The 27,077-nt window shown below is 42.1% G+C and overlaps 4 protein-coding genes across 10 annotated transcripts; all 4 read left to right on the forward strand.

Annotated features, from left to right (window-relative positions):
- The first annotated feature begins 770 nt into the window (after positions 1–770).
- arhgef3l (Rho guanine nucleotide exchange factor (GEF) 3, like) lies at positions 771–6,319 on the forward strand. 3 transcript variants are annotated; one of them, XM_034537088.1, is made up of 13 exons: positions 771–965; positions 1,314–1,359; positions 1,449–1,490; positions 2,014–2,085; positions 2,213–2,320; positions 2,403–2,561; positions 2,887–2,949; positions 3,099–3,195; positions 3,620–3,696; positions 3,837–4,094; positions 4,839–5,009; positions 5,234–5,426; positions 5,821–6,319. In XM_034537088.1, exons 1-13 carry the CDS (start codon positions 928–930, stop codon positions 6,066–6,068), a joined length of 1,572 nt encoding a protein of 523 aa, XP_034392979.1. In that variant the 5' UTR covers positions 771–927; the 3' UTR covers positions 6,069–6,319. The 3 variants fall into 3 exon arrangements, with proteins under 3 accessions (XP_034392979.1, XP_034392980.1, XP_034392978.1); XM_034537087.1 differs by having other exon boundaries at positions 772–965; positions 1,446–1,490; XM_034537089.1 differs by lacking the exon at positions 1,449–1,490.
- Positions 6,320–6,410: 91 nt separating this feature from the next.
- Positions 6,411–11,620, forward strand: usp21 (ubiquitin specific peptidase 21). Its single transcript, XM_034537095.1, has 11 exons — positions 6,411–7,372; positions 7,788–7,844; positions 7,950–8,067; positions 8,144–8,258; positions 8,488–8,607; positions 8,700–8,764; positions 8,861–9,048; positions 9,871–9,949; positions 10,029–10,136; positions 10,377–10,491; positions 10,637–11,620. The coding sequence occupies exons 1-11, from the start codon at positions 7,217–7,219 to the stop codon at positions 10,728–10,730; spliced, it is 1,215 nt and encodes a 404-aa protein (XP_034392986.1). The 5' UTR covers positions 6,411–7,216; the 3' UTR covers positions 10,731–11,620.
- Positions 11,620–15,016, forward strand: LOC117733462 (rho-related GTP-binding protein RhoA-C-like). Of its 2 annotated transcripts, none has more exons than XM_034537130.1 (5): positions 11,620–11,720; positions 12,320–12,475; positions 12,814–12,934; positions 13,031–13,161; positions 13,349–15,016. In XM_034537130.1, exons 2-5 carry the CDS (start codon positions 12,320–12,322, stop codon positions 13,520–13,522), a joined length of 582 nt encoding a protein of 193 aa, XP_034393021.1. In that variant the 5' UTR covers positions 11,620–11,720; the 3' UTR covers positions 13,523–15,016. The 2 variants fall into 2 exon arrangements, with proteins under 2 accessions (XP_034393021.1, XP_034393022.1); XM_034537131.1 differs by having other exon boundaries at positions 11,681–11,766.
- A 1,451-nt stretch (positions 15,017–16,467) lies between these two features.
- rbm10 (RNA binding motif protein 10) lies at positions 16,468–27,051 on the forward strand. 4 transcript variants are annotated; one of them, XM_034538050.1, is made up of 23 exons: positions 16,468–16,595; positions 17,214–17,284; positions 17,364–17,895; positions 17,978–18,130; positions 18,231–18,300; positions 19,699–19,772; positions 20,662–20,748; positions 20,909–20,969; positions 21,081–21,239; positions 21,616–21,776; positions 21,986–22,083; positions 22,292–22,379; positions 22,504–22,708; positions 22,817–22,908; positions 22,986–23,064; positions 24,354–24,445; positions 24,564–24,755; positions 25,176–25,370; positions 25,522–25,578; positions 25,694–25,888; positions 26,013–26,060; positions 26,173–26,228; positions 26,452–27,051. In XM_034538050.1, exons 2-23 carry the CDS (start codon positions 17,268–17,270, stop codon positions 26,540–26,542), a joined length of 2,802 nt encoding a protein of 933 aa, XP_034393941.1. In that variant the 5' UTR covers positions 16,468–16,595; positions 17,214–17,267; the 3' UTR covers positions 26,543–27,051. The 4 variants fall into 4 exon arrangements, with proteins under 4 accessions (XP_034393941.1, XP_034393942.1, XP_034393943.1 ...); XM_034538051.1 differs by having other exon boundaries at positions 17,367–17,895; XM_034538052.1 differs by lacking the exon at positions 17,214–17,284.
- The last annotated feature ends 26 nt before the right edge of the window (positions 27,052–27,077 follow it).

The following is a 27,077-nucleotide window of genomic DNA, read 5'->3' on the forward strand; positions in this document are numbered from 1 at the left end:
TGAGTCGACAGCCTCTCCTTACTGGAAAATAGCCTGAGTATCTCACGTCGGCAGAATAGGAATCCTTGTCGGTTTGATGCGCCCCTACACCCACCTCATCTAGCACTCTGGCTTTGGAGGGGCTCTTGCACATGACATCAGTTTTCTCATTATTTTCTTTATATTTCATGTATTTTGTTTATTATTATTTTTTGGTGGGGGGGGAGCTGACAGAGTTTTGGCACACACCATGTAGACCATAAACGGTCTTCTTTCTACTTTGTTAACTCCAAATGACAAAAGTGTAAGAGCAAGGTGTGACATGAATCTGAAATGGGAGCACTTAGTGTGATAGTGAATAAACATGTAAAAACACATCTGAATTTGTGGTTATTTTACTTTGTGTAAAGTATTTTTTGTTATGTCACTTGCGGTGTTTTTCCTGTCTGACTTGCTTCTGGCTCTTATCAACAGTTTCAATATTATACATATCCGGGAAGCACAGCCTGAATCTGAAACTTACCCGTGACCGTGCAATGAAAATGCCTTATCAGATTATAAGAAAGGATCTGTCCTAAATAATCTTGCAAATGTATCATTGGTTGATTATGCTGACTCAAAAGAGTACTTTATGAATAGTTTACTGTCATAAATTTCTTCTCATAATATTCATTCCATTAGGGTTCTTTGGGTTAAGAAGTGGTGTTAAAATTAAATCTGTTTGAACAAGTCAATTTTTGAACCCTCTGAGTGGAGCGGATACATGAATATGTGCAACCCTAAAGGATGTGGTCGGCAGCGAGATGAGGAAGAAAGTGAGAAGGAAGGAGTGCACTGAACTCTTAACAAGCTCGCTGCAAACAACTCGCTGTACGTGAAAGTTATTTATACCCGTCTCAGTTTGAGAACGTACCGTTTCTGTGAAGATGCTTTGAAGACGAAGGGAAGATGGAAGTAGAAGAGACTGGTAAAACAAGGACCACCTGGTATGCTACCTTTACATTTAGTTATCTGTTTCTACTTTGTGGTCTACAAACTGTCACTGCTCTGCTCTGACTGCCAGGGGTTAACATGCATCCATCATGTGAGGTGTACTTACAGTTGTTATACATCTGGTGTCATGGGAACAAAGCTTAACACTTTATTACGGTTTAGTACTCAAAGTAACCTTTCTATCAATGTACTTTAGTAACAATCTGCTATTAAACGAGTGGGAACATGCTACTAGGATCCATCGACCTACTTTGGGTGATTTATTACATTCCTAGTTCTAAATCACAATCGTGTTCATGGCTGCTTGGTTTTGGCTTCTTTTTTTCCTTTTTTTTTTTTAGTGCTGCAACGTTAGAGACACACTCCGTCCCCTGTGACCATGCTGGGGTAAGTCACAACATTTACCTTATTTGGTTGACCTCCATTTCTCTGAAACCAAGAACCTCGATCTCATTTACAATTCTGCTTTTTAGAAGAAGAGAAAACAAGACCCTGAACCTGTGGTGACAATTATAGTGGTGAGTGATGTTCTAGCTTCACCTTCACGTCTCTCTCTTTCTCTCCAACTAGCGGAAGTTCGTCAACCTTACCTTTGTGACCACAATGCTGAGTGCAGCGTTAACAAGAGATGTGAACATGTGCAGCCACGGAAGCTCCCTGAATGCACAAACTTTCAATATGCTCTTATACATTTCATTTCGTTTTTCCACTGTACGAGATTACCTGCTTTGCATTCATTCATCTTTATCATGTGTATCATAAACATAAATACATTTTTACGGCATGTATTTCAATACATCTCACTTCGATTCTACGCTGAACAATACAGGTGATGTGGTTGGTGTGGCGAAAGCAGGCAGACATCTTGTATTTTACTACAGAAGCAAAGTTTAAACCATCTTCCTCTTTGAAAGAGTCACACAGGAAATGAGAGATCTGTACCATGCAACATCTCACCCCTCTCGACATCTCTTTCCTCAACTCGTCTTTCTCAAGCGCACCTCATGCTTATTCTGTTGTCGGACCCATTATGTTTTTCAGGATGAAGAGGAAGATGAGGAAGATGAGAAAGATGAGGGTGAGATGATGTCTGACCACATAAGGTATTCAGAGGTGAGTTGTTCCTCTTTTGCTTGTGCCGGATATGCATTTAGTTTTTAATTGTTTGACGTACAGACAATAATAGTCTGAATGACTCACCCATTTTGCTCCAAAATGGGTAATGTTGATTTCTTTTCAGGAGCCCAGTAACAAAAGGGTCAAACCTGTGGTGAAGTCCAACAGCCTAACCGGTGTCATAACCCCGGTGAAGACCCCTGCTCTGAAACGCATTGGACAGTCTATTTCGGTAACGATGCACAAACACACTCGCATACCTGTTGTACAGAATGAATAGCCAGTGACTTTCAACCACTCTGCTCTTCACACAGCGGTCAATTAGTTTTCGCACGGAGGCGCGACCTTTGCCCCCGGCTCCCCTGCGCTCTCGCACAAAGGCCTCGTCGTATCCACGCCGGCGCAACAGCCAGTGCTGGAGTGACACTGTGGAGAGCCATGACCTTACTGCAAAGGAGATCAAGCGACAAGAGGTGCTCAAGTGTAGTTCAGCCGCAGAAACTTGACGTTCATATTTTTGGAATATAACGCAATGTTTTTGGGTGGTTAGTGGGGTCAAGTATTGGGCCTGTAGTTGCAGTGTGGGCGGGGTGACTAGTGCCTACTCTTATGTCTGTGATGCAGCTCTACACTGCACAGGTCTTCTGAAAGAGGATGTGAGCTGGCACTCAAGCCTCAACTTCCTTTATTGAACAATCAGCTGTGAGAGCTCATGCTTCTGTGTTTTCCACATCGTATGCGAGCGGAAATGTGTGCATTTCCTGTGTTTGCATCCACATGTTGGCGTTCAATCCGCAGGTGATCTATGAGCTGACTCAGGGTGAGAGACAATTCATTGAAGACCTCAGCCTGGTCAAGAAGGTACTTGTCCACCAAACAATAACGTTTGACCTCTATTATTATGTCCGGACACATTCTGCTGATTTAAGTTCTCACACTTTCATACGCCTCTGATGGTACTGCTTTTATTCTTTCCTCACCTTTGCCTCCTGGTCTCTGTGTGCTACCAGGTCTACTATGAGCCCATGCTGAAGTTGGACATCATGACAGAGAATGAGCTTGGACAGATCTTTGGTACACTGGATTCTCTCATTCCTCTTCATCAAGGTAAACACTTGTTGCTTTGCTCGCTCCCATTATCAACCTTCTCATGTCATAATCGTGTATAAAGGCAAGTAGGGCTGAGTGAAAAATACATATTTGACTTTCAAAGTTTCCCACTGTTCTGTGAGTCCAAGTATATGCGGTGATATCAAAGGTTTTTCTCTACATATATGATGGGTTTTCTTCAATTAAAAAGTATAACAGTGGACCACAGTTCATTACACAATTATAACAGATTTTGCATACGTTTGCCATATGGTGAGAATCTGTATAAGCAGGGAAGTGAGTGAGTTTGCCGCTGATGCTTTTTTTTCTAAATAAAGCCGGTTGAATCAGTTACGTGTAATGCTCTTCTGTCTCTGAGCTGTAGTAAAGCAAAAATCAACAAGAATTCAATAGTTTTAAGTGTGTCTTTATTTCATACCAGATCTTCTGAGTCGTCTTGAGCGGCTGAAGGGATCAGAGAAGACAATCGGACAGGTGGGGCCTACCTTGATGAACTGGGTGAGTATTTCCATGGAAACCAAGGACTAAGAGAAAAAAGGAGAAAAGAGCACAAACCACATTCACCCTGAATAGTCTGTGTGCATCTCTGCTTTTAACTGACGACACTTTTTTTCTCCACCCCGTCTTTCTCTCTGCAGTTCCCTTGCCTGGAGGCCTATGTTACGTACTGCTGTAACCAGGTGGGGGCTAAAGCCCTGCTTGACCAGAAAAAGCATGAGAAAAGAGTTGAGCACTTCTTGCGTCTGTGTCAGGAGTCCTCGTTCAGCAGGAAACTGGACCTGTGGAACTTCCTGGATCTCCCCCGAAGCCGTTTAGTCAAATACCCCTTGCTGCTGAAAGAGATACAGAAGTGCACCCCTCCAGAGCACCCGGATGAGGACACGCTGCCCGATGCTGTGAGTTGGTGTCCTCCACATTCACGTTCTTGTAAAAGGTTCTCACTGATCTCCACATTGGCGGTTTATGCAAGATGTGGGCTGCTTTAGATGGACCCGAGTTTCCTTTTAAATGTGCTCAGATGCACTGTACAAACACATTAAAACCTCTACTTGTTTATTGCAACTCATTTAATTGTCACAATCTTATAGGTGATCTGATTTTTTTTTCTTGCTAGTTTCATGAAAATCTACATTTGTCTGGCCAATTTCCAAATTATTAAGGCTTATGACTGTATGAATATCCACTAATGCCAACTAAATGTTGGACATTTAGTCTTTATAAGTGTATTCCCCTTATTCTTAAATCCATCAGACTGCAAGTATGGGAAGTTCAGACACTTGTGTTTCCTTTTTTAAATCTAAAAAAACTTTGCACATTGCACAAGAGAAAATATGTGTTTGAAACATGAACTCCAGTAGACAGTGATCCTGTGATGGGACCTTTGGTCATGTTTCCCAGTTTGGCTCGTATGTAATTACTTTCTACCAAATAAGACCTGAGGAATGAGAAATAAAAAGTATGTTCAGGAGGCAGTTTCATATGAAGCGGCATGTTATCAGTAAACAGACTATATATTTGTACTATTCTTTTGCATAAATATATGGTGAGTTGTATCCTATTCAGAACCCGGCCAAGAGATGGCACACTTTCTTCATCACCAAAATTACACATAAAAACATTTCTTACTTTGTTGTGCTCAGTTGGAGCTGCTCCACAGCATCGTGGCCGAGGTGAACAAGAAGACGGGCGAGGCGGAGTGTCAGTTCTACAGGCGGTGCCTTGCTTATCTCGAAGAGAGTCAGAGACTACAAGAGATCCAGCTGTCCCGCTTCCTGTACTGCCACGGAGAGCTCAAGAACAACAAGGGCCAGGTAGCAGCTCTGTTATGTTGTACTACTACTTTGGTTCTCTTGAAGTTGTTGTTTTGTTTGTATCTTAACTGAAAAGGTCAAAACCTCTAAAACAGGATGGATTCGTATACTTTTCTCGTCTACACGTTGCGCCTCTCCGCCCTCCCTAAGATTGTACCATAATATCTGAATAATAGATTATTTGTTACTTAAACTTTCTTAATGTGTGCGTCTGTCTCTGTCAGCGGCTGCATGTATTCCTGTTTGAGCTGGCCTTGGTGCTGACCAGGCCGGGGGAGGACAGAGAGGGAGGTCAGGTGTTCCATGTGTACAGACAGCCTCTGCCCAATGCCTTGATAAATCTGGAGGAGATCCCAGATGGGGAGGCTGGGGGAGGGGGCACCTTCAGGGGAGCCTTCACTGGAGGCAATGATAAAGGTAACGAATACATATACAACAAATCCGTTATATTGATATTGACGGCATCAAATGGTCTGAATTTGGAGGCTTTATTCAGCAAATAGTTGGTATCCTTGATGAATGACCTAATTTGCAAAATTGTTGACAATTAATATTCTGTCCATCAACTAAATTATCAATTGTTTTAGCACCACAGTAATGTATTCATACTTTATCTATGCATACTTTATTTCAGGTTTATTTATACCTTTTGTTTCATGCAGGTAAAGGGAGGGTTAAACGAGGTACATTTAGGCTACCACTAAGTCCTCAGATTGAGAGACCGCAACCCCTCCACCCCATTAGTTGAAGTGTAACCGCCTCCCTTGCTTCCACTCAATTTCCTTCCTTCATCTTTGTCATTCCATCCCAGTGAAAAACTGTTTCCGTGTGAGCAGCAGAGGGCGCTCCAAAGCTCACCCTTACAGCCTGCAGGCCAATGAGTCCTTCAGCAAGCAGCAGTGGATCACCTGTCTGCGCCAAGCAATTGTCCAGTCGCGAGATGGGACCGCTCAGACCAGCCAGTCGCAGCGCTCCCTTCACCCTGATCCCGCCCTGTATCACATAGCGCAGCTCAGCCTCAGCTCGGACACAGAAATGGCAGATCATACCTGCCGCTGACTGTCAGACTGATGATCATGGGAAGTGAACTGCACATTGACATTGGAGAGAATAAAATGTATACTGTGAAAGATTATTGTGCTTAGACACATAGAATTTCCGACATGGATTTAGTCTGTTCCTGCATTTGCTAATGGATTGTGCAATTGTGGTGATGTTTGATGTACAGCTTTAGAACAGTATTACTGAATGTGGATTTATAGTGTAAAATGTTTTCATTGTTGTTTTTTTAATAAACTGACATAGAAGTTTGTTTTAGGTACTCCTTGCAAATACACACAAGTCTAAGTCCACAAGATCTACATATAAAAGATTAGTCATGATTATCCTCCCTCCCGCTTCCCCCTTTCTCTCTCTCTCCCTCGCTCTCCTCCCCCTGTGACACTGGTGACGGGGCAGGGGTAGTTTCAGCCTACAGACAGACACACAGTGAAACAATAGACGTCCCCTAATGCATTTTTAACAGCTCAGCAGGGGATGGGAACAGTTTGGTTGGGACAGTTTGTTCACAGAAAGAGTGACGCAAGTGATCAGGTGAGTCCAAACCGCTCTGTTTATTTGCTAATGCTGGACTATTTATCAGGAATGTTTTTTTTGTTAGTTGCAAAACTCTTAACCTGCGTAAAACAGCAGTGAGAGTAGATTTGGATCTCAAAATGGATGTAAGATTCTACATGTTATTTATTTAACTCTTATATCAGTGAACACTTAAGGTGAGGTCTCGTAATAGTCTTTTTCATTTTTGTAAATATGTACCCATAAGCTGCTGTGGTCAACTCTGCATTCATGGAGCTCTCTGTTGGACCTTGACTCTCCGAGCTGTCCTTACGAGAGGAAATGGTCAACTCTACTTATTCAAGATAGAGAGTCATCTGGAGGGGAAGCTCATTTACAAATCAATACTTGTCTTTTCCCTCTCAGCTGTGAATGACATACCTCATCATTTGCCTGGAAAAAGAGGACTCTTTCTTTCTTATGAACTACTGTCACGTTCTGTTGACATTTGACACTGAATGTGGGAAAAAGCAGAAGTGGTGCGACCGTCCCAGTTCGAGGTGCAAAGTGCCTGGCTTTCATTTCTTTGGGAAACTCTTCTATCTGTCCCAGTTTAAGTGGAAGACACTGCTGTGGTGTACCAGTAAAATAGGATGCCAGGAGCCAGTGGCGTCAACGCTGAGGGCTCTTGTGAGGCCCTGTGTCGAACCCTGGTCTCCCAGAACGGCCTCCAGAGAGAGACAGCCGACATCTCCCAGTCGGTTCTCTACACCTCACTGATGGGCTTGCTTCTGGTCGCCGACAACGAGGTGTGCAAAATGCATATAACCCTTCAATTTATAGTCAAACCTCAGTCTGGTGTTTGTTCTAAACGTGGAATTCATGGGACACTCGTGAGACAAACCTAAACACAGACGAAGATTGTGTAAGGTAATTAAAGAAGAGTACACACCAACACACACGTGCTTAAGCACCTGTCAGCACTCCTTGGTCTCTAATAGGATGAATCCTTCAGCCTCCTTTTAGCCTCTCTTGTTATGCTAATGATTTAAGAAGGCTAAATCTGTTCTTCCAATGCTGTACATACAGATAGAGGGTAACATGTTGTACAGACTTTGCCTGGGGTCAAATATTAGGGTACAAAAAGGTTGTATTCTTGCAGATGTGACTGATCCATAGTTTGGGTCAATAGCTTCATAAGTTGTCTTTTTCTTTTTTTTTCAGAAAGAGCATCTCTCCTTAGGAAGTGGAAGGGTTGGCCTTAGAAACATAGGAAACACAGTAAGTGTTAAATGATCCAGAATGTGCTTTAATTAAATACTTTTCCCAGAATCAATTTCTTTCATAAACATGCACACTTTCTTCAATATTTTGTCTCCAAAATAGTGTTTCCTGAACGCAGTAGTCCAATGTTTGTCTCACACACGTAGCCTCAGGGACTACAGCCTCCTCACGTCCTATAGGGATGAGAAGTTCTCCAAAGAGGAGGCTCGGCTCATGGAAGGTATTTTCCTCTCTCCTGCTGTTCCCGCCTCCTTATGTTTTCGTCTTTCTCATCGCTCCCCATCTTCTTGTGCCAGTTTTCTCTCAGGTGTTGTCCGGCCTTTGGGATGTAAATGACGGGGACACTGTTGTAAACCCACGACAGTTGTACAGTATATTTAAAGAAGCCGTGCCTTACTTCAGTGGATACAGGTGAGAATATAGATGATGTTTCTTTTTCGTTCAAGGTTAACGGCATCTTTCCATGAGACTTGAATGCAGTGCAATACAATATCTTCTGTATCGGCACAACTGGTTCAAGGACGAGAGGCACTGTGACTATTTCAATTCATTTTCTACCTTGAGTATAGATTGCCTTTGAAGTTGAGACTGGTATAGAAATAGCTGCCTGAAACGTAAGACGTCTCTGTGCCTAACCCAGTCAACAGGATGCGCAGGAGTTCCTCAGGTTCCTCTTGGACAAGCTGCACACAGAAATCAACCGCAGACCCTACGTCCGACGAACAGGGAAGGAGCCCGAACTGACATTTGCCAGATTTAGGTGTGTTTTAAGTGGGAAATATTCTCTGCTTGAAACGGTTGTGTCCTCCATGTGACCACATCTCTTTCCCTCGTCTCTTATCCTCCCATTAGGATTTCGGAGGAGGCAGCTGCCATGTGGAAGAAGCACTTGGAGAGAGATGACAGCAGAATAGTCGGTGAGAAGAGCTTTCCAGTCATGGTGATCCATCAGACTCTGCATTATAAATCCAGTGAAGGCAACCCACTGACGATTCCTTCCGCCATTCTCACAGACCTGTTCTCAGGCCAGCTGAGGAGCTCGCTGCACTGCTCAGTGTGCTCCCACTACTCCAACACATTCGATGTGTTCTGTGATCTGTCGCTGCCCATCCCCAAAAGGAGCTCTGTTGGGGCGGTCACACTGAGGGAGTGCCTGGACCTCTTCTCTCAGGAGGAGGAATTGGACAAAGACAACTCACCAGTAAGCTCACAGTGTGCAACACCAATGGATTAAAATACATCAACCACATGTCTCTAACTTTTGGGGTCAAAGGTCAATGACACAGCCACTTTAAACTAAGAATGGTTTAGTCCAAACACTACATTTGTATGCATCTGTTACCTACACTCTATTTATTTGTTTGCACAATCTACACATCACTGTGAAAAAGAAATGCAGCAATAGACCGTCAGTAAATATTTGCAAAGGGAGGAAGGAAGCCAACAAGCTTATACAGTGTCAATACAATACAAGTATTCAACAATCAAATATAAGTATAAACATCAGGCAATTCAAGAAAAAGCATCAGCATGAGAGAGAAACATAAGTGGGAACAAGAGAAAAGTTGTTTTTCAATCGACTTTTGTAGACATGTAAATGACTTTGTATTATATTTCAAACTGTTACAGTGAGAGGGACCTCCACATTTAATGGTATATTGAGAAGTATAAACAATAAAATCCTGGTAGGAGGTGATTGAAGGTCGGAAATTATACATAATGTAAAAGTATTGATATCAATTGATCCTACATTTAATTTCTTCATCAAATTGAGTAAAGTTCTTAAGTATGTCCTCTGAAATTAAAGTGTCATTGACTTGGATGGGAAGTAGGATGAGTTAGTAGCACACCAAACAACATTTCAATAATGAATATATGGGTCAATAAAGCATTATACAAAGTCAAATAAGAGTGGCAGATGACACTTTTCCAGCATTGTTCATGAATTGTTTTGTACTGGCAAGTTACAACTGTGTGTGTGTGTGTGTGTGTGTGTGTGTGTGTGTGTGTGTGTGTGTAAAAGATGTGCGAGAGGTGTAACAGGCACACAGAGTGCACCAAGCGGCTTTCCATCCAGAAGTTTCCCCAGGTTATTGTGATCCGTATCCTTGACAACAACTTAGAATATTAACCTGAGTAGTTTTTGTGTCTGAAGTTATTATACTTAACAGTCTTGTTCAGATCTGAACCGCTTTACGACGTCACGGTGGTCCATCAGTAAAAGTACAGTGTACGTGTCCTTCCCACTCACTGACCTGGACCTTGGACGCTACGGGCCCGTCGACTGTGGTAACAACCAAATCCCCATCCATCTCCTTTTACCTGCTTGAGTCGACCCTTGTGGGTTGTTAAATAATCAACCAATTAAAATACAATATAATGCAAAAACAATTTTTTCAATGTGACAGATGAAGAAGATTTCTTACAACTGGTAGTTTTATTTACTTGTACAACTCGTGGAATAATCAGACACAACAAGTTATGAAGAATGGAACAATTAAGTATTTATATCTATGTATGTCCCCACAGGCCCAGTGCTGTATGATTTATATGCAATATGTAATCACGCTGGGACGGTGAACATGGGCCACTACACAGCCTGCTGTTCAGACGACAATGGTTGGTGCTTCTACAATGACTCGAGGTGAGGCTCACCCTGCACCCGAATAATTGTGTTTTAATAAGCATTGACCTGCAAACTACTACTTACAAAGCCCGCTGTGTCTGTATTGTGACACGTACAGTATATAAACCTCAAGTTTTTTCTCATTATTACTCTCCATCTACAGTGTGACTCCAGTCTCGGAGAACCAGCTTCAGACCAATCAAGCATATGTGCTGTTCTACCAGCGCAGCAACAGCACCACCAGCGTCAGGAAATAGAGCTGAGACTGGCTGAGCCAAGCAGCCAATCAGAGCATCTTTACCTCCAGTGTCCATAGAAACAAATAGAAGCAGCAGTGCTGTAACTCTTGCATCTATGAACAGCTCAATCTCAGTGAGAATGCCTTCGAATGAACTCTAAAGAGGAGGTGAGGGAAGCCATGCTCACTTTAAAGGGGGCTTGAAGAGGGGATCTCCCCTTCTGAATCATGGAGATGCTTTTGAAGAGTCTCAGAGAGAGAGCTGAGACCGACTGCAATGCAGTGCAGCCTTAAGAGTCTCTGTGCCATACTTCTCAGGCAGGAGTGAGCGGTGTACTTGCACATGATGTAGAGCTCTTTATGTTAGATAATTGTGATTCATACTTGCGATTCAACACAAACCCAAATATACAAAGGTAAATCTTGGGTGGAATGGAAATTAGGCAACAAACAATTGTGACATAGGATTTCATTTTAAGCTACAGTTGAAATTGTCCAGTACTTCAACTCAACATGTAAATATCTGTAGCCAATACTATATCAATGCTGTCATTTTATGTTAATCTCCCTCCACATGGAGTTAGCCATGAAACATGAACACATGTAAATGGGCTATATATTTTCCCTCTACCTGAATTATAATTTCTATGTATATATTCGTATATGTACATATAAATATATGTTTTTTTTACATTTGTGCTTACAACTTACACAATTGAAAGCGTATTGCATTATTGAAAGCTTAAATAAAAGACAAATTATGAAGTCTGATGATTAGACTTGTACTCTTTATGTAGTTGTTCTTATTCATGTTTTACTGTTTTCGATATATCACTCATTTGTTGACATTTATTAAATAATAGAATTGTAAACTATGATATATTAGGGAGATGAATTGATTGCCGCAGACGACTGAAGAACGACGTTCTCGCGCACATGCGCATTAGAAGTGGGCGGAGTTTTCCAGTTGGTCAGGAAGAGGAGAAAGGCGGACACAGAACATCAAGCGGTAATCTTCCTCAGCAATAGCCTTTAAACTTCATGCGGATTCTTGTGTCAGTATCAGAAATGCCTCAGCAGTGTGATGAACGCCGCGGCGGCACTTTCAGACAGAATACGTTGAATGACAGTGTTACAAACCTCGGGAAAACCCGTTAGCTTGCTTGCTAGCTAGTGTTAGCTGGTTTGACAGGCCCGGTCTAACGTTACTCTGCCTTTCAGCAGGAGAAGTGTTGTATGTTTACACCTCCGAGGGAGCCTGCTCGTTTGCCAGCGGGCTACTTTTTAATAAAACTTTAAGATATTCCTGCGTTTCTAACATTGCCTAAACTGTTAACTTACTTCTAATATGATGTGCCAACCAGGGGGAACTGTTGATGAAGGACAGACATCTTTGTAATGGCTCCGTGAAGTCTTATTCATCCGGTTACGTAGCGTTACGCGAAATGTTGATTTAAATTATGTTTGGGTGTGATATTAGTGGAGAGCAACTTCTAGACTATATATATATATATATATATATATATATATATATATATATATATATATATATATATATATATATACCGTGTATATTAGTTGATCCTTACATTGGACTCTGTTCCACAGATGGCAGCCATCAGGAAGAAGTTGGTGATTGTTGGGGATGGTGCATGTGGGAAGACCTGTCTGCTCATCGTCTTCAGTAAGGACCAGTTCCCAGAGGTCTACGTCCCCACTGTGTTTGAGAACTATGTGGCAGACATTGAGGTGGATGGGAAACAGGTGAGACTACGAACTACGTCTCATGCAGAGACGATTATTAATTACCACATTTTTCCAAAATGTTTTTTGGAATTTGCAGTTCCAGTTTGACTTTTCATAGCAAAAGGTTCAATATAATCAACATCGAGTGATATTGTCAGTGTCTTCATATTTTTGCCAGTATAGTACATATTTTTTTTTCTATTCTGTCTTCATATTTAAAGAAAGAAGAATGTTAAATGGCTATACTTAGTCAACTAACTTGCATCAACTCTTAATCTTGTAATTTAACTTAAAGGCACGAGTGGCCCTCTTTTCATAGCCATAATTCATGCATCTGTATCTCTCTCTTTTCTCAGGTAGAGCTAGCACTTTGGGATACAGCAGGTCAGGAAGACTATGACCGACTGAGGCCTCTCTCCTACCCCGACACTGATGTTATTCTCATGTGCTTCTCTGTAGACAGCCCTGACAGTTTAGGTATTGTCTGAGCAGTATTCACACCACTATGTATCAAACACCTTGTGATTTTGATATGTTTCTAATTACTGCATTCTTTCTCTCTTTTCGCTGTAGAGAATATTCCAGAAAAGTGGACCCCTGAAGTGAAACACTTCTGTCCAAATGTTCCCATTATCCTGGTTGGCAATAAAAAAGATCTGCGCAATGATGAGCACACCAGACGAGAGCTTGCCAAAATGAAACAGGTCAGTTTATTTATTTATTTGTATATGCTGGATTGTGCATCTTGTCTTTCTTTATTTGAACAGCGACAAAGCACAAGCATTAACCTTAATATAAAACAAGGAGAGGTGTTATCTATCATTGTTTAGCAAATAGCTGCATATAGTACAATGGTGTAAAAGTAAACATGTAAACCTTCTCTCTCTCCAGGAGCCAGTTAAATACGAAGATGGCAAAGAGATGGCGAACCGCATCAGTGCCTACGGCTACCAAGAGTGTTCTGCCAAATCCAAAGATGGTGTAAGGGAAGTCTTTGAGATGGCAACTAGGGCAGCACTGCAGGCCAAGAAACGTGGCAAGAAGTCCACCTGCCTTCTGTTGTAGGCTCTGGGAGAAGAGGGAGCTGCCTTCAAGCACAGATGGAAAGGGCAGTTTCCAATGAGATTTGACAGGGAGAAAAGTGGGGAGGGGCCAAAAACGTTTTGCTGATGCTCAATTTCTTATCAACCATTTGTCCTCAACAAATTAAAGCAGGTCTTAAATTATTTGATAGGCTTCTACACGTGGTCCTTGGTCTATATATTGGATTATGTGCCATTTTGCTCTCTGCTATCAACAACTTTCAGATCTAAAAGCATATGGTGAGGGGTGATTTTGAAGTTGAGTAGATGTAAACAAGATTGAAATGTGCCATGATGGGAATTAAGAGAGAAAGGGTCCTTACCAGATATAAATATGGAATTGGTTTGATTTACGACCATGTCGAAGTGGATTTTACACAGTATCGCCTACATGTAGTGCCTTGAGAGCAGCGGTCAAGAAGAGTAAGTTGTGGGTTAGGGATTCATAACTAAGATGGGGTATTATTTTGTCATTTGTTGTGTCCACACATCACATTTGTGAATGCTTTCCCCCCTGTCATTGGCTTTGCTCCTTCAGGCCCATATTCTGACTCAGGCGCTATGCAGGGGTATGCCTCAACTAGATTGTATGAGATATTTTCCCATACTGAATTACTTACCTGTACTTTAAAGAGAGAGAGAGAGAGAGAGTGTGTGTGTGTGCCTGTGTGTGTGTGTGTGCAACTGTATGGTGGTTTGCTTTCTCCAGTTCAGGTCTGCATGTGGTAAATGTGTCTATATTTTGTGTGGGTGTGTATTAACATGTGTCTATGTACTGTATGCATGGAAAGGTCTTCTGCATTACTGACCGAAACCCTTGTTTCCATGCCAAAGTTACCCCTGATGGCCACATTTTATGGCTCAGATGGGTAATGGAATTAATAGCTACTCAGAGTGACATAGAAACGTTCACTTTACTGGAAGGCATTGTACTATATCTAGAGGCACAATCAGGTTAAACATATGAGTTTTTAGGACCGTCTTTGTGTGTACCAGAGATTCATTTGATTGTGTTAATCAGTGGGTCAAATCATGAGTGGTGTAGTTGATGAGTTGAATATTCTTACAGATAGATGATAGGCTTATCTTATTACTATAATGTCTACCATGTACTGTATGTCTCACGGCTTTGTAAGGACATATTAATGTGTATTTCAAATTGGCCTTTTACTCAACTCTTCCCATCCCTTCTTTAATGATATTGTCATTATTGTACTATAACTTTTTATCGTTGTCTCTAATTTTCTTAGTATATTTTAATCAGTTTACTTAATCCTGCTGTTATGATCATCTTATGGCAGTTAAATGATACATTGTAACCGTCTTATTGTTTTTTTAGTTAATTGAAGTTAAAGCTTGGGGTGCAAGGCTAAAAGGGTTTGGAGATGGGCCTTTTTTCCTTCTTTTTTGTATTGTGACATATTAAGGTTTTTGTTTATGGATTTATTTCCCCCAAATAAAGCAGATATTAAGGTTTTCTGTTGTATGGTATTTGAGTTATTTCTATGTATTAATTAATAATAATTACAATTATCGTGCTTATATTTCTAGCATTAATTTAATTTTTTCCCAAATTACAAAACAACTCATAACTCCATTAAATATCTGATTCTATGACTTTTATATGGTTCCGAAGATATCTACACAAACACATCAATTAATGTCAGGCATTGGCCACTGGTTCAGGGTTCAGAGCCGTTTAATGAGGGTCACGTAGTTCCTGTAGCTCTAGTTCACGGAAATTAGAAGCGTCATAGAGCTGCAGCGGAATGGACAAGTTGTGATGGACTTTTCAAAAGCAAGACGTGTTAAAGTTGGGGCTTATAAATATCCCAATCTTTAATAATATAGATAATGTGAAAGTCTATTGTCAGTCATTCCAAGTGAACACAAACTCAACGTTTCTTAGTTTCAGGTGGTTATACACTGATTAAAACATAGTTATGTGTTATATTCCATTTCTGCCAATGAATCCCCTATATGCTACACACTATTTCTTTTAAAAAGGAACAATAAAAAGCACCAGTGATATCGGGGCTTATCAATTCTCTGGTCTTAAATAATTTAGCGCTGGGGCTCGTGAGTTTAGGTATCCATTCTTACCTTTATTTAATGCAAACATGTAAAAGGCTCTCATAGAGCCAGTGTTCGGTTTGTTTATTCTTGGCTGCTCTGGAAACATTTCGGTGCATTTATCATTTATAAACTTCACACAAGGATTCAAGGATCCTTTAATGTCATTATGCAGCACGGGGATGCACAATGAAAAGTATAGTACATTTCTGTATTGCATTTATTCAATTTGCATCAGGAGGAATTTAAACAGCAGCAACAAAAACAATTCTCTGTGCAGATAATATGGCCACATAAAAAAATTCAACATGAGGAAAAACATTGCCCAATAACTTTGACTGTGTTCGAGCAGCAAGCATCATGATGTAAACCGCCTCTTCTCGTCCCACCAGAGTCCTGCGCTTGAGTGGCATTTCTTTACTAAATCAATTACAGCTACCAACAGTAATACTAAACTTTAGGTTAAAATTCAGAGTGAAATACCTTGTGGAAATGCAGGCCCTATGTCAACAAGGTGGGTACGTTTATCTGTACACTAATTCTCAAATATTAGCACATTTTACTTAAAAAAATAAATACATCTATGTAACCAATCTAAATACGTACGTTGTTGCTCTATATGATTATTGTAAATATACTTCTTTTTTTTTTTTACCGATTTCTATCAAAATGTACGGCTCAAAGTGTGTACAACCTGGAACGATATAAAGTCTACGTGAATCACGTGACCATCAAGCATTTATAACTCCCTCTTTATACGGCTCTGGGTTGGCCTGTCTGTCTTGTCCAATCACTGTCGACATTGATACGTTGGCTGGCCAACCACGAATCACATATCAGAGTCAGGTATTTGTTCCCGCCCCCTCCGAGTTGTTGTCTTGCTGTGGCCATTTTACACAGTGTTCCGTGAAAAATAAAACACTCTTCTCATCTGGGCTTCGACGTGACATTAAGAGAACTATTGTTGGTTACATGTGGCACTGGTAAGGGTTCGTCCTCTTACAAATAATGCCGTTAATGTGTTTACAAACGGGTGACAAATGGTTCTGGACGTCTCTGCTCTGACGAGCAAGCCTACCGCAGGCTCGAATAGTTAGCTTGTCCGCTAACCGAGATGACCGCCACACGTCATTGTTGAATAGTCCCTTTTGAGTAGTTAGGTTGGGCATGTGCATTGCGTTCATTAGTGATGCATTGGCATGCCTCAACTCGTTGTGTGCGTGGGTTTTGACGTGTAGAGCGTTAATCTCAGTATACGTTGAAGAAGTGTGCAGTATTCAAAGATGCAGCTAACCTGTCGACAGAACAAAATGAATGCCTTATGCCTCTATTGAACGCACACCGTGCACATCACTACGATGCACCCCAGGTGGCCTCTTCTTTGGAGATTTTTTATCTCGAAAATAGTGTTGACTGTATCTAAAGTTACTGCGATTGATCATGAATTTATCGTGCAAAAGAGTAAACTGCTGATGTTTCTTCCATGATATATGCACGCTGTAATCATATAGAAGTAGGGCAGAGACCAGGAGCACAGTGCACCATGATCCTCCTGATTATTTCATCTCATTTAAAAAAGCAAATTGCTGATGCACTTCTAGGGTGTCCAATGCTGTAACCAACTAGAAAAAAGGCAGACAAGGAAGTAAATCATCATGGACTATGAGCGGAGGTGAGCTAAACTTTTTGTTGTGCTTTTCTGTCTCAAAGAGTACGTCTCATGTGTCCCTCACATTGTCTTCCTTGGTCAGCAGGGGTGGGCGAGGTGATCGCACAGGTCGCTATGGTAATACCCACAACGATCATAACTTTCGTGACATGGACTACCGAGGCTATGGCCAGGAGGATGAGGATGCAGGAGCAGGATATGATGTCAGAGCAGAGGAGGACAGACTATATGGCCATGAAGAGCAATCGCTGGGTGTCCATGACTTTTCACCAGGTCGTCTCCAGGACCGTCCGGGGTTTCACCAGAGAGGAGAGGGGTGTGGAGGGAAAGGGCTCCTGTGGCCCCCATGCGCTCAGTCTCTGCCGGATTTAGTCCCTCCATTGCTTCAGAGAGAGGAAGAGGGATCCAGGCAGGAGTTCGAGCACCTATTGACTGGTCGGCAGGAAAGAGGTCGGGGGAAAGGTGGAAGAGGCTTTCCTGAGAACAGTACCCCTCATTCAGGGGGTAGGGATGGCAACTGGGGTTGTGGTGGGGCTCATTCAGAACAGATGGAATACAATACTGCGAGACAGAGAGAGGAGGACAGGTTCTCCCGTGCAGCGGTCAAGAGGAGGGTAAGCCATTGCAGGTCCATCCTCTTTAAAGAACTGCTACAATTTTATTTTGTTGTTTATAATGTGCCACTGCTCTATGCAGGCCTTTCAAGTGGGGGAAGAGGAGAGAAGTGCTGCTCCAGACCTGTCCCTTGAGGAGTTGGACCAGGACTACCGTGCAGATCTAGACAATAACCAAAGGCCAAGCAATATCATAATGCTTCGCATGCTGCCACCCAATGTCACCACAAATGAGGTAAGTGTATGTTACCTGCGCATGTTTGAGTAGTCTAATGATGCTGCATGGGTCTTTATAGTGCTTGGCTTAAAATGCAATAATGTCTCTCTGTTCATAGATCCGAGCGCAACTTCAGGAGCAGGGGATCCAGCCAAGAGAGGTTCGTCTCATGAGAAACAAATCCTCAGGTAAAAACTTGTTCATTGCCTCGAAACGTTTTCTTTCTGTTTTCATTCTCCCTTTGTGTCGCACTCACTCATTACCAGCTTTTCCCAACTCCACTGCTCTCTCAGGTGACTTTCCCTCATCGGCTCAGTCTTCTCTTTCTTAATAATAAGTGCTCTCCCTTTCCTTTTGCCTTCTTTCTGACTATCACTATCTTTCTTCATCCTCTGACAGCTGGTTAGATAGCTGATGCAAAGAATGCCTTTATATTTATATACTCATACAGACTTACGCTGCGATTCCTGCTTTGATTTTTTTGGGATCTGCTGGAGTCTGAATTCTGGCAAGTGCTCACAGGGCAACACAACATCCATGCACGCTATCCATAATTGCCTTTAGGACATGAATGCATGCATATGGTGGTAGGTTTTAGATCTTCACTCCATGGCATTCATTTTCTTTTTCAACTTGACCCTTATCGTCTTTACCTTCTCATCATTCTGCCTCATCCATCTTGAAGTGAGGTAATTGTTGAAGTAGTTAAACAATGCTCACAAACTAACACTGTCAACTGAGAAATGAGCAGCGGAAGCCAAATGCATTTGATGGTGTTTGTCATTGTAGCTATTTTTGAGTGTGCCAGTGTGGGGATATGAATGTTGCAACTACCTGTAAGCTACGTGAGCGTCATCCATACCACTCAGAAAAGCTCTTCTTTTTCCAAAGGTTTTCCATTACGGTCATTGTCTCACCGGCCTCCCTTCTTTGCTAACGCACTGGTTGTCTGTAAGGTGTGCCTATCTAACTCGGGCACACTTACAGTCCTCTGCACTGCTCTGTCCTTCTCACCCCTCTCCCGCATCACTGTTTAGAATATGTTTAAATTATTATCATTATTTTTATTATATCATGTACAGGGTTATTAAACATTATACACATCTAAACATGTTACATAATCTGTTATAGTAATGCATGGACAGAATATGGAGCATTCCACCTATTGAAGTAGGTGCTACATAGTTCAGACGGCACTCTGGCGCAGAGATATGTTTGTGTGTGTGTGTGTGTGTGTGTGTGTGTTTGTGTGTGTCTGTTTTGTTGGTGCCTGGGTGCTTCATCATTCAAAGCCAAAAAGCTCAGGCTCAAACTGATGAGTGGGTAGGATTCTCCCCCTCTTTCCTTGACCCTGTTGAGATACTTGACATTGCGTCCTCCCACCCTTGCGGAGAATTCGACAGTGGATTTCCAACTGGCTGTCGGGTGTGTTATTTCCAAGGGAGAGAGGAAGCAATGCTTTATTTTATTAGTGCTGATACAGGGTCTCTCTCTCTCCTCTGGACATAAAGCACTAACCCCTCACTGCGTTGTTGTTATGTTGTTGTTGTTGTTGTTCGGTTACCATGGCGCTGGGCGGTGTCCAGGTCAGAGCCGAGGATTCGCCTTCGTCGAGTTTAATGTCATACAGGAGGCCACCCGCTGGATGGAGACCAACCAGGTCACTCTCCCCTACACAGACACACATACACATATATACATGCATACAATGGGACATATAGGTTAACGTCAGGACAAATGTACAGTCACATCATACCCTTTATGCACGTGATACATTCCAGTATGGTATAGACAGTGGAAACATATTTTTTGTCCCTGAGGTAGGTAGGTCTTTGTACTTGGAGAGAAAATTCATCTTTTCTTTCTTCTTATACCAAATTCCACAAACAGGCAAACGCGCGTTACATCATGCTGCCGTTTGTCTGTCTGGGGCCTAACTGCATAGTTTTCATAACTGAACTCTCTCAGTCACATTTGCTCAGCATTGCCCAATCCAAGCTCCTATATTAAAGGGGTATCCTCTTCTTTCAGTGACATGTTATCGCTCTCTCCAAAGTCTTCAGTACCACCTCTGGGATAGTGTGACATCGTGAATATATTTTCTCCCATTGTTTATTGTATGTTGAATCAGAACCAATATAGTACTTCATTTTCTTGTTTTTGAATCTTTCATTTCTTGGTCATCTACCATTATTACATCGTTAGGATGGATCTTTTGTCTATCTGGGGTTTGAAGGTGTGAAAAGGTTTCCCCTTAAGGGGGGAGGGATGACACAATTAAATAAAACACATTGTCCTTTAAAAATGGACACACACACACACACACCATCTCAGTCCGTCCCAATTTTCTAAAGCTGAAGGTTGCAATTCTCTGGTGTCCTCTTTCTTTCAGCCTGAGTTCTCTCTTTTTCTCTGTGTTTCCCTCTCCCTCTCGTCCCTTTCATTCTCTCTCATCTCTTGTGAGATGAGGCCTTTCTCTGGCATGTGTGGCCTAATTATCGCTGATAATCATTCTTTGTTCCCCCTCCCTCTCTTTCTTTTTCTTTCAGGGAGTACTGTTGATTCTGGGACAAAGAGTGTCGATGCACTACAGTGACCCAAAACCGCGTGCCAATGAGGACTGGCTCTGCAACAAGGTTGTGTGTGTGTGTGTGTGTGTGTGTGTTTTCATTGTGTGTCAAGCATACATGGAAGTCTACATTTTATTTTTGAATTGCATGCATGTGTATCAATCAATGTAGTTGCTAATTCCTTATAAAAAGTATTTTAACAGTTGGTTGTGTAACATTTCAACAGTGCGGTGTGCAAAACTTTAAAAGGAGAGAGAAGTGCTTCAAATGCAGTGTGCCTAAATCAGGTAAAACATTACACAGCTACTGTGAATATCTCAACTATTCTCCTCTTACAATACCACAAGCCCTCTCATATCATTATAATAATACATAAATGGCCTTGTGTCTTTCCCCAGAGGCTGAGCTGAAGTTGCCCCAATTGCAGAGGGATTTGCCTGTTGGTCTTCAAAAGGAGGGAGCCCAAGGCTTATTGCCATTGCCAGCCCCCTACCACTCTTCTGGTCCTACTGTCAGTCCAGGACAGTCTACACAGCAGACGGATGTGGCCAATGACAGTAAGTCTCACCATGCCAATTTCTTCTTCTATTTAGAAAGACCTACATTTGTGCAGTGTAAAATGTAGTTTTAAAAAAACAAACACAAAAACTGGTGTTCGACCAGGTGTGCTTATTTAAAAGGCTTTGACTTTTAGTCATTAAAACTTGACTAAAAATAAAGGTTGAGGTTTTTTGTTTTCATATTGTGTAATATAGATTAAGGCAAATACTTGTATTATGTTTTGAAGCCTTTTTCACTACATAGATATAGCTTGCATTCCAGAAGGGGGCATCATGGGATGCATGCATTTTCATCTCTGCATATTATCTGGCACTCAAATTATTAAATAATATGTTAAAGAATATAACGTTCTCTCATCTTCTCTTGCACCAGCTCTGATACTCAGAAACCTCGGCCCTCATACCGCAGTGGAAACTATCTTATCTGCTTTGGCTCCATTTGCCACTCTCTCCCCCTCCAATGTTCGCCTAATCAAGGACAAGCACACACATCTCAACAGGGGTTTTGCCTTTCTACAGCTTTCTACAATAGTGGTGAGAAACACGCATGCATAAGTGCTCGACGGATGACTTGTCATTCATTTTTAATCCATTGATTAATCCACAGACTATACATCTTGTCATTTTTGTAATGTGTTCTGATGATTTTGAAATCCGCTTCATCCTCAACAGACATGCACACAGAGGCAGTGACACAAAAATGCACCCCCACTAACTCCCAGGTTTGTTTCTTTGACCAACAGGAAGCATCTCAGCTGCTCCAGATCTTGCAGGCTCTCCAGCCGACTCTCTCCATTGATGGGAAAGCAATCGTGGTGGAGTTTGCCAAAGGCTCCAAACGGTAAACACTTGCACATCCAAACTGCCACAAGAGAAAATTCAACATAACTGTTTTTGCACATAAAATAATTTTATATTTATATATAAAATATAATATAATATAATATACCACATCATGTTAAAACTCTTAATTGGTCATAGGAAAAATGCATTGGAAATGGCTTTTAAATGGTCACTGAAACCCTCTTTGTGCTGTCTTTCTATGCCAGTGATGTGTTCTTGACAGATGGCAGCAGAGTGAGTGCTGCTACAGTGGCCAGCACAGCAATAGCTGCTGCACAGTGGGCTGTCACGCAGGTAACCTGAATGACTTGTCATTACAGCAAAGGCAACATGAGGGTGTCACACCTCTTTGTTTCAATGTTGTATATTTAGGATTATATATTCATGTATTTTTTCTTTTGTTGTAAAAAAAAAAAAGACTGCTCAGAATGGATCGGGTGTAAGCCAGAGTATAGATACACCAGTGTATCAGCAGGGGGCAGCAGTAACATACAACCAGGAAGGGAATGAATACTCTGGGCTAGATGGCACCACTTTCAAGGCCCAGGCAGATGTCAGGGTTGCTGCTTTACCTGGTGCAGGAGCAGCCCAGATGGGGGCATACACAGGAGGAGCAGCCTCAGGTTGGTAGTATGCTAAACATATAGAGCATATTACCCATATGATCTATACAGCCGTTTACATTTGGCTTGAACTTACGTCAACTTAAGCCACCGGTTTGTGTGTTGCAGCTGACAGAGTGGCATCTGGATCAGCAGTCGTGCAGCAGCCTTATACTCATACACAGACTGCTCTCATCACCACAGCTACCACACCAGTACAGGTACAATATTAATTGTTGTGTTCTTGCATGATTTCTTGCATTACTTGAGGTTAACACTGAGCGCTGTCTCTTCACAGGTTGAGATAGTGGGAAAACCACAACCTTGTCCCGGCCAACCTGCGACCCCAGGCACGGAAAACGAGCTCCAGCAATACCGTAAGGCTTTGTGTTCCCATTGTTGCCTACAGGTTTGGAATTTATTAGATGTACCTTTTGTGACAGATGAGTCAGTCTAGTCACTCTTTCAAACTAGTTTCTACTGACTTTTATTCTTTAAATGAATAAATCAGGCATGCAAAATATGTGTTGGGCTGCGTACCTTCTAGCTAGCTGATAGTTCTGTGTATCTGAATGTATTTGAACCCCAATGCGGCTGCTGGTAATCAGTCAAGCTAACCTTTTTATGATCAATTATAATACGGGTAGATGAAATCAAGCATTCTGATTGATTGAGAGTGAGTTACGGGGTGTACTTTATTCAGCCATAAAGTCCTGTACAACCTGTTTACATTTACCTGAGCGTTCCAAATCAGTGCGCACTGAAAATAACGGGTAGATTTTGCGCAGTTAACAAAGCTACTGGGCACCAAATCTCAATGAAAGACAGCGTTGGAGTAATATCCTCGCTGGAGAAGGCACTTCCAACACCGAGCCACCGGCAAAGAGAGCAAGAGTGGTCGGAAACAATATCATCAGAGACGAAGGGGACATGAGAAACGTTTTCCACGGATGCACAATTAATGGAGATATCCAAATCAACATGAACAAACGTTAATGTTTAAATTAAATATTATTGTATTGCAAGTGGGCTGCACGGTGGTGTAGTGGCTAGCACTGTCGCCTCACAGCAAGAGGGCCGCGGGTTCAATTCCCGGTCGGAGCGGTCCTTCTGTGTGGAGTTTGCATGTTCTCCCCGTGGCAGCGTGGGTTCTCTCCGGGCTCTCCGGCTTCCTCCCACAGTCCAAAGACATGCTGCAGGTTAATTGATCTCTAAATTGCCCATAGGTGTGAATGTGAGAGTGAATGGTTGTATGTCCCTACATGTGCCCTCGATGGACTGGCGGCCTGTCCAGGGTGTCCCCTGCCTTCGCCCTATGTCAGCTGGGATAGGCTCCAGCGCCCCCGCGACCCTAATGAGGATAAGCGGTATTGAAAATGGATGGATGGATGGATGGATGGATGGATGGATGTATTGCAAGTGTCCCATTGTCATTTTTGTTATTTTAATGGAAACTTTTATAAAATGAGCAATATCGATGCAAGATCTAGCTAGGCTAACAAACATGAAACACGGGGACTATTTTCTCTCGGCTACTGAAATGCGAACGTTTGGTGGCTACAACTATTTTGTGCTGAAAGGCAGCTTACTATTTATAATGTCGCTGGCAACCGTATTATAAAAACAATAAGTTAATTAAAATTTGGTTCTGTGTCTTTGAATGTAGCTGTGCCAGATGTGTCCACATATCAGTATGACGAAAGCTCTGGCTACTACTACGACCCTCTCACAGGCCTCTACTATGACCCCAACTCCCAGGTAAAGAGTGGCTAATGTACAGCAGTCTCAATGCTGGGCTAGCACAAATAACTTTCTGTATATGTTGTCGTCCTCCTCAGTAAGTCAGCCTGGTTTTGTGTGCCCTTTCTCTTTGCAGTACTACTACAACCCTCACATGCAGCATTACATGTACTGGGATGGAGAGAAGCACACCTACATTCCTGCTGCAGCTGGCCAGTCAAACTCTGAAGGTGCTCCCTCAAGCATGGGCGAAGCCCCTTCAGACTCACCGTTTGCTACGCTTGGCAAGGAGAAGAAAGACAAACCCAAGAATAAAACTGCTCAACAGGTATTCTACATACTGAATACAAGCTAATGTACTAATAGCAAGTGAAACTCCATCATAACGTTTTTGCTTGCTTTGTTCTTACACAATACACAAGGCTGTTCAATTTCATTTTGTATGATTCAAAACATCGGTTAGTGGGCGAAATAACAATACAGTATAATATAATACAGTTCAGTTCAAAATGTACTATACTATTGTGTATTGCCAAAATTACCATAGTTAATTAACACCTCTTGCATTTTCTGGAAATGTTAGACTTCACCACGGTGGTATTTGTTGGAGGACTACTGAGTTGGTTTGCATTTTGTTGTTCAGGTGTTATTGGCCTCCCCTGGTGTGGACGACAATTCAATTGTAATTCTTCCTCTGTTTGGTCCATATAAATGGCTGACTTGCATCTCTTTTGCTTTATATTAATAGATTGCAAAAGATATGGAGCGCTGGGCTAAGAGTCTCAACAGACACAAGGAGAACATGCGTTCCGTCTCCTCCTCCCCTGCCGTCGGCTCCACAACGCTTCCACCTGGTTACACTCGGGCACCGGGCCACAGTCGCCTCGATGACCGCCGAGAATCTGCTAGTGCTGACGCAGGCTATGCTGTTCTGGAGAAAAAGGTGCATGACCCTTACACAGAAACATGGGCTTAGCTGTCTAGAGGACTCTGGCTTAGGCTCCTACAACTACTCATTCTGCCTCAGTGCAGTGTAAGTCAGACAATGTCTTACTGACTAGCTAATCCCCTGATTTGGCTTTTCTGTCCTGCAGGGTGCACTGTCTGAACGGCCTCAGATCTTTCTGGACCAGATACGACAAAGTGTAGAAGTAAGCACATGGTCAAAGTTATTGTATTTATAAAAAGATTTTCAAGCATACTATCAAAATTCTCCGGCTATCCTATCTGTTCCTCATTCTTTGATCTTGCATCCTATTTCTGTAGCGGTCCCCTCCTCAGCAGCAGGGTCTGGTCCCAGCCTACAGTGGAGAAACTGACAGCGAAGAAGAAGGAGGTGACAAAGAAGAGAAGGAAGGGAGAATGACGGACTGGGTTAAACTGGCCTGTCTGCTGTGTCGGAGGCAGTTCCCCAGCAAGGAGGCCCTCATCAGGCACCAGCAGCTCTCTGAGCTGCATAAGGTGGTTACAAAGACAGTTTGACTCCAACTTCACACCGTTGCAAATATAGATATACATAGAAAAAGTTTAGCCTAAAGATATTCCTCTGGTAAACATGTCTACACTTTTAACTCTCTGTTCTCAGCAAAATTTGGAGCAGAGACGAGTACAGCAGGAATGTTCAGGGAAAGAGGTTGGTCAAGCCTCTGGATCTGAGTGGAGGAGTTGGGAAACATTGCATAGACTAATTCTGTTTCTAGAAGTAGTATTCATTTAATTGTCTTTTCATTTTCTTTTGCTTGCAGCGACTTTCGGATGGACCTGAGCCTCTTGATCCTAAAAGAAGGAAGTTTAGCCCCATGTAAGCAGCATTGAAGGAAAAAAACAGCTCTATTATGTTTATGTGTTTGAGCTGTTGATAGGTGGTGTATGGTGTGACTTGTTATTCTTGTACTGTTTAGGCATGTCTCTATATTGTGACACTCTTGTTTTATAATTTGCATGTACTGTACTGTACTATTATTGTAAGACCTGTGTTTTTCTCCATTCAGTGTGTGTGCTTATTGCTCTTTTGTTCCCTTTAGTGACGCGATCACGGGTAGTAGTCTTGGTGCCAGAATGCTGCAGGGAGGAATGAAGAAAGGGCTTCTATTGCGCAATGTGCAAGTGGACTGAGCCCTCACCCTGAAATCTCAACTTCCTCACCCAGGACAATGACAAAGCTTAGCACGCAACACTTCATCATTAACGTCACATAGATAAACCTCTTAATTTTGGTTTGTAATTACAATTACCTCAAAAGTGGTAATACACTCATGAACTGATCCTGTAGCAGTGGATGTCAGGATATTGCACAGATTGCACTTTTTTTGCTTTCTTCTTGAATGATGCAGTTTTGTGTTCTCACGTGCTTCAGAGCTTGTGTGTGATAAACAAGCCTTATGTGGTTAGGGAACATTTGGGATTTTCTAATATTACTGTCTATGCACCATAGATTTTTTTTAATTTAATGCTATACGCCTTGTCATTCAGTGAATGACTGATCTGGGCATGGACTATACATTTTAGAAGAGGTCTCATGAACGGGACAGGGTCACACTAAAACTAGTGTGTACATGAAAAGTGTGTTTGTCATGTTGCACATATTAATTCCCAATGTAATACATCATTATCTCGAGAAAGTATTTTTTTATTTCTGTGTTTTTTTCAA

This window comes from Cyclopterus lumpus, chromosome 7 (assembly GCF_009769545.1).
Source record: "Cyclopterus lumpus isolate fCycLum1 chromosome 7, fCycLum1.pri, whole genome shotgun sequence".
In the NCBI taxonomy this organism is placed as follows: domain Eukaryota; kingdom Metazoa; phylum Chordata; class Actinopteri; order Perciformes; family Cyclopteridae; genus Cyclopterus; species Cyclopterus lumpus.

Bases quoted from the DNA above. Each gene is read 5' to 3' on its own strand.
- rbm10 (XM_034538050.1), top strand. The intron at 22,709-22,816 runs GTTGGTAGTATG...TGTGTGTTGCAG, and splicing joins CACAGGAGGAGCAGCCTCAG to CTGACAGAGTGGCATCTGGA. The intron at 26,229-26,451 runs GTAAGCAGCATT...TGTTCCCTTTAG, and splicing joins AGAAGGAAGTTTAGCCCCAT to TGACGCGATCACGGGTAGTA.
- arhgef3l (XM_034537087.1), top strand. From the start codon at position 928: ATGGAAGTAGAAGAGACTGGTAAAACAAGGACCACCTG. The intron at 1,491-2,013 runs GTGAGTGATGTT...TATGTTTTTCAG, and splicing joins CTGTGGTGACAATTATAGTG to GATGAAGAGGAAGATGAGGA. The intron at 2,321-2,402 runs GTAACGATGCAC...CTCTTCACACAG, and splicing joins GCATTGGACAGTCTATTTCG to CGGTCAATTAGTTTTCGCAC.
- usp21 (XM_034537095.1), top strand. From the start codon at position 7,217: ATGCCAGGAGCCAGTGGCGTCAACGCTGAGGGCTCTTGTGAGGCCCTG. The intron at 8,068-8,143 runs GTATTTTCCTCT...TTCTTGTGCCAG, and splicing joins GGAGGCTCGGCTCATGGAAG to TTTTCTCTCAGGTGTTGTCC. The intron at 10,492-10,636 runs GTGAGGCTCACC...CTCCATCTACAG, and splicing joins TGCTTCTACAATGACTCGAG to TGTGACTCCAGTCTCGGAGA.
- LOC117733462 (XM_034537130.1), top strand. From the start codon at position 12,320: ATGGCAGCCATCAGGAAGAAGTTGGTGATTGTTGGGGATGGTGCATGT. The intron at 12,935-13,030 runs GTATTGTCTGAG...TTTTCGCTGTAG, and splicing joins AGACAGCCCTGACAGTTTAG to AGAATATTCCAGAAAAGTGG. The intron at 13,162-13,348 runs GTCAGTTTATTT...CTCTCTCTCCAG, and splicing joins AGCTTGCCAAAATGAAACAG to GAGCCAGTTAAATACGAAGA.